We start from the raw sequence: 9502 nt of genomic DNA, 5'->3' as shown, positions 1-9502 counted from the left end.
GCTTGTAATGAAAATGTAATCATAATTCCAACATGTGATTCCAGCTGGCCTTTAAAAGGCTATATGAATGGTAGGCATAATAGGCAGATCAATAGGGTGATTCTTAAATTCTTTAATGTAATTATAATAATGTAACAAGCTTTGGATACTGACAAAGCTTAAGAGGATGCAAACCACTACTTTCAGAACACTGGAACTAAAGAAACTACTGGTATGCAGAGATCTGAATGCAGGCACTTCTATATCTTTGTACAAGACTAACCCACACTTATCTCATCACAGAAAACAAAACAAAAGGAGAAACAAAAAATAACTACTTGTAGCAAAGTGGTTAAGTGTAAACCAGTGTCCTAACTGTAGCCATGTTCCCTTGTATACATCTTGAAATGGGATAGTGAATAAGCAACAGAGGAAGCATATATGGAATCTCATACCTCCACATGGCCAAAAAGGGGATGGGTTAAAAGATTATTCAAAAACACAAAAAACCCATCCAATAAATAGATCATTTTGATGAATATGTACAAAAAAGGTCCAGTCTCCACCTCTCCCCAATGCATGATTACCCTTCAGACCCCCAGCTGAGGAGGATCAGAGGGAGGCAGGTCTGAGTTCAGTTCACAGAGATAGAAGAGCGTTGCCTCGCTGGCCTCCTCCTCTGTGAGCGGCTCCAGGCGGATCATTGTGCTGCGCGGGGCGTCGTCTGTCCCCAGTGCTGAGTCCAGCAGGTCCACAGCCTCTTCGGCATCCTGCTTCAGGGCAGACTGACTTGGTTCTCCAGGCTGGAGATCCGGCTCTGAGGGGAGGGGGCTGCAGCCATCCAGGAAGGCCAGCAGGGGGCAGCTAGTGTACTGAATCAGCTGTTTATCTGAGAAGAGGGGTAAATACTTCAGTATGAGTACATGAGTGACAATCTTGGATGTTAGAGGGCCATTGAACCTTTCTTTTTACCCTCTTCTAATGTTTCTAGCTGAACTCAACAGGCTCATGAATTAACTGAAGCGCTGAATAGGATAAGAGTGATATATCAGGGACAACCCACAAACAGTGCTGTGGCTCTTTTAGCACTACTGTCTGAAACTCTGGAATATACAATTAACCAATTAGACTTATAACTTAAGCTAATACAGAAGAATACATGTTTACCTGCATCGCCAGTCTCAATCCTGTTTTTTATGGAAAGTTCGTCTTTTGGGATTGAACCTGTTTCCTGTTTTGACCATTGTAAGCAGACAAAGAAAAAGAAAAACAAAACAAAAAACATACAAGGGTGCCATCATTCAAAATAAACAGTTCTCCATACTGAAATACCTGTTGGACAGGACTCACCTCCTGATGGGAAGCAATGAAATCATTAGATGTGTATGAAATATGAAACTAAAATTTAAGAAAATGAAAATGAACAGGGAACGATTCTCCTGAAAGAAGTGGCACAAAAGATGGACGAATGGGATCATCCCCTTTGATCTTAGAAATGACACGCACCTCCAGAACGTTGGGGTCAATGCTAAACTGTTTTCCATACAGCATGGCCTGGAAGTCTTCCAAACTGCAGTCAATACTGTCCAAATAGTCCATCAGCTCAACTCTATTTGAAAGATCACATTTTCTTAAAAGCACTTCAAACAGAGACAAATTGTTTTCACCCATCACCTAAAGCTACATTTAATACGGATACTTCAGAGATTGGTTAACTATTTTTCAACCCATCATAACTGTGTTCAGTTATATGTAATCATATTTATAACTGTAGGACAACTCCACCAGCTTTAGGACTGAATGACTCACCACTCCTCTTAACACTTTTCACTGGGCTTCAATGCAACCAATTAGTTAAGCCTTTAAAAAAAAAAATCAGACAAATCTACCTTTTCAAAACTTGGGTGGAGAACTAACACATCTATCCCACACAATTCACCAGGGACTCCCCATTTCTGTTGACAAGTGCTAAAGAGAGTATAAATGCAGTCTTAGGTAGGTAAAGTGTAATTCTTACTTACTTGCCCAAAAGGTTAATATTCTGTGAAATGGCACCACTCTCACTGAGGATGGAATCCATCATCTTCACAGGATCCTCCTGACTCAGGCATGAGGAATTATTTAACTGTAGCATGCTGGTATCTGCTAGAGTGTTTATAGTGCTTTTGGGCATTTCATCTTCGTCGTCTTCTTCTTCTTCTTCTTCATCTTCAATAGTAATGTCTGTTGACATCGTTCCCTTGGGACTTGTCTTTTCTGCTGATGAACTGTCTTGATAGTTTACTTCAACAATTTCAACATCCCTATAGATAAATAGATTTAGAAACAGATTAGTTCTAGAATATTCTTTATGTGACTGTAGAAGAGCAGAACCGAGAAACGTTTAGGACAGAGTAACCAAACTGTGCAGAAGGACCATGCCACCGCATAACTTCTTGTTAATCCTACTATAAGATACCTGGCATAGCTCATCATGCTCTCAGTGAGATGAATCTGGTGTATTGGAGAAAGTGAACAGTGCAGTATTCCTGCCTTGTGTGGTTAGAGTTTAACATCTGCTGTTAACAGCAACATCAATCATCATCACACGACCTTAAACCAAAATTGTGGACAAGAGCGGACATACTGCATCATATGCTGAATTTTCTGTCATCTCCAGATTGTTCTCTACATTCAAGCTGCCAAACAATGCCTACGAAATATTTTCACTCACTGTAAGCTTGTATCATGTACATTTACAGGTATGTTAGTAAATTTACATTTTATGATGCCCATAATTCTATAAAAAAAAATAATAAAAAAAAAAAAAAAATATATATATATATATATATATATATATATATATATATATATATATATATATATATATATATATATATAAATAAATCAATCATTTTTGCATTTGTAGCATGATATATTTGCACCAGATTGGCTTGTAATTTTACAGTTTAATCATTTATTTGCTTTCCTCATGCACTTGAATTGGTAATGCTCCCATGCACCTTTAGCTCATGACACGAGAGGCATATGGTTTTGGATGTTCAAAATGGCATACTGTGCACTTTCAAGGCTTAAAGGAGCTTTGAGCCACCAGCAATCCCAGACTTCAGTCAGTGATGCATATACTAATAGGAAGCTCAGAGCTTGTATATTCTATAACTGTATCTAAAGCTTTTCAACACATCTGAATAACTTTGTCAACTTTTAACAATAGATCTGTAATACGACCACTAAGGTCTACTGGGTCCCTCCTTGACAAGTTAACCTAAACCCCTAAAGTAGAAAGTAATGAGGAAATCTCAGCAATGGTTTGCAGATGTATACACAGACAGACATTTTTTTTTTTAACTTCTGTTCACTAAGTGTTAGAGAGCATGCAGTGCAGCTGATTGTAGTAATTTTCCTTCGTTTCCTTTTTAAAATAGCAATTTCACTGGTTGTAACAGTTCAAATTTAGCTATTTATACTAACTGGCTGGTAAGAGGGGCCTATTTAATTTGATTTCTTTTCTAAAATTAAAGGATAAAGTAAATTTTTACTACCTTTTCCATTTGTTATCACATTGTTGACTCACTATTGGTTTTCACTAATGGTAGGTAGTCAATAAATTGTCATGTGATTGCTTACTACACTAAATTGTGCGTCTCTCTTACTGGATGCCATATAATACTGTGAAGAGCATGCAGCATGTACACCAGTACTTAATGCCACACACAACAGTTTGGAATAGTGCTCATATACTGAAAAATGGTGTCTATACACGAGTACTTTCTTTCATTAAAAAAAAACAAAAAACCTTGCAATAAAAATTCTCTTTTGATAATAACATGTGTATGAACTTCCCATACATGCAAGACCATTAGATTACACAAAAACCAGAAACAAAGAACAAAACCAACCAGCAAAAAAAAAACCCTGCTTTTTGTTTGGGGAAGACCTGAGACTACCCCAGTTTCAAACATTCAAAACATCCCACAAACACTTACCCGTCATCTGCTGTTCTTGATGTGTCCACTGTTACTTCTGCGTCCTCATGAGTAATGTCACAGATGATGACATCATCAGAAATGTCAGAGCTGTTCTTCAGTCCATTGTGCCCACTGACTGCAGACTAACACAGGAAGGAAGCTCAACATGTTTCAACAGCAATCAAGTCTATATTAATTAGGTAGCCATATTGGTAGATAAATAAATTAGTTCCACACCAAGGCAAAAATAAGACACTGACTCCCAAACTTAAGCCATATACAGAAACAAGCTTGACATCTCAGAGACAGAGAAGGCAGGATAATCAACAGCAGTAATGAGAGTTCACAAAGTCGAAAGCACTATGCAGCATTAAAGCCACAACCATGGAGATCCTCATTTACTAAGTACAATGCCCAAATGGATTTTTGGCTCCACTGTTTACCTACAATGAGACTTGATGTAAAGTTCTGTTAAGTGACTTACAGTATGACTTACTATTTAAGTTTTTTTTTTGTTTTTTTTTTGCATTTGTAGTTATGCCAGTAAATGCATATTCCCCAAATTTTGGACCAGAGCACTTAAACACCGAGACTCAGTGTGCTGCAGTTTTAACTAATCTCCAACTTTTGAAATCAGGTACTTTGGAAACCTGGCACTGGACATAAGGTCCCTAGGACAGGAGTCAAAAGAATCACACTTTAAAACAACAGGGTGCATAGGCTACCAGTTCAATGTTCGGCTTTTCCTGATTGTGGCTGCAGTGCTAATGAAGACAGCAGTAATCCTCACTGCACATCTCTTCATACATACTTTGCTGTGGTCCACTGCGTCCTCATAGATCTGGGAGATGAATTTTGACTTTTTCCCATTGCTGCTCAATAGCAGTGGCCTGGTTTCAACAGAGTGGTGGGAGACAGCTTAGCCAGTAGTATAAGCAAAGCATTTAACTTTTTATAGACTCTCCTCCCGCCAAAGGTGGTAACTGGTTGCCCAAATCTTACCTTTTACGCTTCAAGTTTAGCATGCGGTTGTTCTGAACAAGTGTGAAAATGAACTGTACAAGCTAAAAGGGAAGAAGGAAACATTGGTATTAGACCAAATATCAAGATATCACATACTGAAAATATTATTTGGCCTACACATTCTCTACGTCTAAATATCGTGAGAATGTATATGATCAAAATGTATTTACTGTACCTCTTTTATAGCTTGTTGTTGCTGGGCATGTTTCTGCCTCAAGTCTGACATCTCTCTCCACAGAGCCTCATTTTCACTGAATAATGACAGGAATTGAAATAAGAGTTGGAGCCACATAAACGTAACCGTATGGAGTCCAAAGACATAAAACTTTGGAAATAGAGCAAAAATATCTAACAAAATACTGATTCAATAATATTGCAAAGTGTCTAAAATTACCGTTTCAATGTGGCAAGCCGGGCATCCATATTTTCTTGTTTGTCATGAACAGTTTGTACACTAGACAAAATTCTGGACAGGTCCTCCTGCCTCAGTTTGTTATCCTCTGGTCTGGCATTGGATACCTGAAATTTGTAAATTCTCAAGTGACTCCAAATAATGACTAACACTGCACTAATAGTTTTCCTTAATATATTTACTGTAAAAGAATTGGTGTATAAAAAGTCTATTTCTATAGGCAAGTCCATATTTAGCACAAAACTGAAGCATTTTCTACTGTGAGGTAGAACTTATCCCAGAATCCCATCTCGAAAATCACTTTTCTCATGACTGGTTAGGAATGTACAATATGACGTCTGTTGGCCAATGATCACAACAATTGATATTTCTGTGTCAGTGACAATGCCAATGTTGGTGTGCTTGACTACCTGCATTTAAGTGTAAATATGGAAGTATATATCTGCTGATTTAACATTTTAGTCTCTCTGCCAATCATCAGTCTTTGTGACAATCAATTGAAGCTCTACTTCTACAAAATGCTTTTAGTGTATAGCCCCAAGTGTAGCTCTTAATCCAGGACCTGAATTCATTAATATGTTCTCAGGTTCTTCTGTTATATTCTTAAACCTCATCGTTCAGCTTTACAGCAAATCATGGTGCTGCATGCTCCTACACAACTGACTTTTCTCTTTATGTGCTCCAGCAAATCATCTTGGCCATGCTTGAAGTAGGGATGCTGAAATTCAACCGGCCCATCTCGTTCTTGCTTCACTATGCCAGTGTCGATGTGCATCACCTTGCGAAAGCCATCTGTGAAAAGGAGTGATAAAACATGCAAACATTTAACTTCACTCATAGATCAACAGTTAAGATGGAAGGGTTTATGTGCAGGCTGAGAAAAAAAAAAAAGCACTTACACATGTTCAGCTGCCGGACAAAGCTAGCCATGTTATTGTGCTTAAAAAACTTTGGGAGGATCTCTTTTGCAAATCGCTGCTCATTCAACACAAGAAAACTGTTTCCCTCCTGTAAAAACAAACATCACTGACTAGGTAGCACATCAATTTCATGCAAACCGGTAGAATAACTTAATTAGGACCAATGCGATTTTACTCCGAACGCTATCTACCAACAGAGAAGGCCGCAACATTTATTTACTAAATACATGGCGCATTACATTAACGTTGCTGTACGGGTACTTGACAGGTAGCTAGTGTTTTCTGTCACAAGAAAGTCTAAATCCAACAACACAATCAACAATGAGAAACTTGTTCACTAGCTACAAAGTTAACGTTATGAAAAGACAAATAGCTAACCCTAGCTACTTAGATTAACTAGCTAGCGTTAGCTGACTAGTAAGATGACCACATTCCACAGCTGACCTAAACTGACGTGATAACCAAGTTATCTAGCTAGCAATCGCGTTAACAAGCTATCCAGATTAACAAATCTACGTTATCATATCTACATGCTGAATAAAGACCATGCCAATTAGCTAGGTTCGTGTAACGTTAGCTAGCTCATTTCACTTAGCAATCGGCTAAAACTGCGTGTCTAGTATTTACTCAGCTAGTTAGCTCACTAATCGAGGACTGCACGCCATAGCTAGCTAAGCGTGTTAAAAGCTACATAACGATAGCTAAATATGTTATTTAGCTACCTGGCTAGCTAAATATGTTATTTAGCTACCTGGCTAGCTAAACGTAACCACCAAGTCACTTTTATTGGCTGGCTAGCTAACGGTTAAACAGCTATCTAGCACAGCTAGCATATCTAAGATAGCTAGTTTCCTAAAGTCATACAGCCATTGGATGATAGCAAACCAGCTAACTATCTTAATCTACCTGACTCCAGCAAATGAATTCATTAGAATCAGAATCTTCCACCAGAGTCCAAAGCTTTGTAAGGAATGCGGGCACATTAGAGTTGTGTTTCATTTTGCCTAAACGAAAACGAAACGTCTTAAAAAGAAATATGCGTTTAGTTAGCTAGGTAGCGGGTGTACAGTGAAAATAACGACGCAACTACACTGCTTCCTGTTTGAGCTCCATATTTTGATTGGTTCATCGTGTACCTACGTAGGTAGTGTGTGTAACCTCACGGAAACCGACTTGCACATATGCACTGTAAACACGGGTTTTTTTAATCTTATAGGCCCCTCTGTTTTACTATTTTTCATCTTGCGGTCTTTTTTCGTTATACTGCGACCAAACGTGAACTTTCGGCAGACTATGGTCAAGCTATCCGCTCGTGAAAATGGAGTGCGCGGCTAATTCATATTTGTTTGGTTATTTAAAAGGTTACTTGGAACACCGAGAGGATGGTTAGAGCTACACATACTGCAGCGTCATTCGCTGCTTAGTAATGATTCGGGTTTTAAATCCTGCACGCTATATAAAAAACTACCAAACGTATCAGACTGCTGCAATATACGAACCTGCAGAGTTTTGCCATGATCATTAAATTGATATTAATGAATTGTATGACTTATTAAACACCTTTAATTGCCATAAGCCTAAGTAGTCGAGGGTTCGTTCACAATAGAATCCATATTATTCAATTCCGATTTTTTCCTCATCTTGGATTTGTCTGTCTTTCTTAACGGTTCACATTCATAATTGCAAATGACACCTGTCATGTGAACGCGCCCTCCGACACCACACGAATGCGCTCTTTGACACATTTTTAGATGTAACCTGCTTCTCCATCAACAATAAAACCGTCATGTAAGATGACTCGGCTATTAAAACCGCAAAATGTACGCGTCGCATTTTGCTATGGTTGAAAATTGAACTGACACGACATGCAGGCCGAAACAAGGCGAAAAAGGTAATACGGTTGGCTTTGGCTGTTTTACAGTCGTCACTATTGTCACTTCTACATTGTTTTGACGAATACAGAGTTAACCGCATGCGTACAGACAAAAGCCACTAAGTCGCATGGACCAGATACAAAAGCGACTCCAGATAGTGTCCAGGTAGTCCTGACAAAGTCAAAAAAAACATAAATTGGACTTGAATCACTTTAGGTTGGTAATGTGAACGTATAGCCTAATCCCGTTTGAGATATCAGATTGTCAGGCAACATGGTTATGTTCATATAGCAGGTAGCCTAGTATGGATACATTTTCAGGCCAAAGCTAGTGGGCGCAAAAACAGAGGGTGAAAATACAAACGCGTACTTCTACCATTTCAACTGGTAGCACCTATAGAAATATTAGTTAACCAAGACTGCATTGCCTCACTGCATTCTAGCATTCTATAAGTGTGTCTAGGTTAATCTGAAGGAAACAAGCAAGACGACAAGTGAATCATTAAAATGTGTGCTCATAAGTGTTAAGATTGACTATGACAAGTTAGATCAAACCCAAATTTTGCTTTTAACCTAGCTAGGTAACTCGCATGTCCAAATTCCTCGTTGTCTGCAATCCTCTAGAAACGGCTTCCTCATAGTATTGCAATCTTCTGGAAACTGTGCCATCAGCCAGTAGCACTGAAAATTCACTAACTGAATATATCCATCAGTGTTTCATATTAAAGGAACTGAACACTTTGTAGCCTAGTATACCAGCAGATCTAAGTCACACGAGTTGTTTAAAAAAAGAAAATGCCATATGGGGCGGCAAATAACGTATACATCAAAAGAAAAAAAAGTTTTAACAAACAAAACAAAAGAAAATCACATAACGTTTACATTGTCTCCCCTGTAGTCCTATGCCACTTTTTCAAGTGCAAGAAAACAGTCAAACAAAAAATAAAACAGAAATAGAAATATAGCAATAATAATTATGTAACGGACGGAGGATAAGGGCTACGCGTACCATTTCTGGTTTTGTGTTCTTTCTAAATTTACATACAAATATATACACTGCCTGGCCAAAAAAAAAAAAAGATCACACACTAATATTTCATTGGACCGCCTTTAGCTTTAGGTCTGGACTCTGTGGTGGCCAGTCCATGTGTGAAAATGAGGTCTCATGCTTCCTGAACCACTCCTTCACATTTTGAGCCCGATGAATCCTGGCAGTGTCATCTTGGAATATATGCGAGTGCCAATAGGGAAGGAAAAAAATCCATTGATGGCATAACCTGGTCGTTCAGTATATTCAGGTAGTCAGCTGTCCTCATTCTTTGGGCAC

At 38.5% G+C, this 9502-nt stretch overlaps 1 protein-coding gene across 3 annotated transcripts; it reads right to left on the bottom strand.

Annotated features, from left to right (window-relative positions):
* Positions 1-97: 97 nt before the first annotated feature.
* On the bottom strand, positions 98-7415 carry hsf2 (heat shock transcription factor 2). Of its 3 annotated transcripts, XM_026998108.3 has the most exons (12): positions 7209-7414; positions 6282-6390; positions 6047-6174; positions 5365-5489; positions 5146-5221; positions 4950-5011; positions 4759-4837; positions 3966-4090; positions 2001-2282; positions 1486-1588; positions 1147-1210; positions 98-868 (listed from the first exon to the last, which is right to left on the bottom strand). In XM_026998108.3, exons 1-12 carry the CDS (start codon positions 7299-7301, stop codon positions 570-572), a joined length of 1545 nt encoding a protein of 514 aa, XP_026853909.2. In that variant the 5' UTR covers positions 7302-7414; the 3' UTR covers positions 98-569. The 3 variants fall into 3 exon arrangements, with proteins under 3 accessions (XP_026853909.2, XP_026853917.2, XP_081573468.1); XM_026998116.3 differs by lacking the exon at positions 1147-1210 and having other exon boundaries at positions 98-880; positions 1458-1588; positions 7209-7415; XM_081717342.1 differs by lacking the exon at positions 98-868 and having other exon boundaries at positions 1152-1332; positions 7209-7415.
* Positions 7416-9502: the final 2087 nt, after the last annotated feature.

Source organism: Electrophorus electricus, chromosome 7, assembly GCF_041902795.1.
Source record: "Electrophorus electricus isolate QZ-2024a chromosome 7, ASM4190279v1, whole genome shotgun sequence".
NCBI lineage: Eukaryota > Metazoa > Chordata > Actinopteri > Gymnotiformes > Gymnotidae > Electrophorus > Electrophorus electricus.
This window is presented reverse-complemented; position numbering and strand designations above follow the sequence as displayed.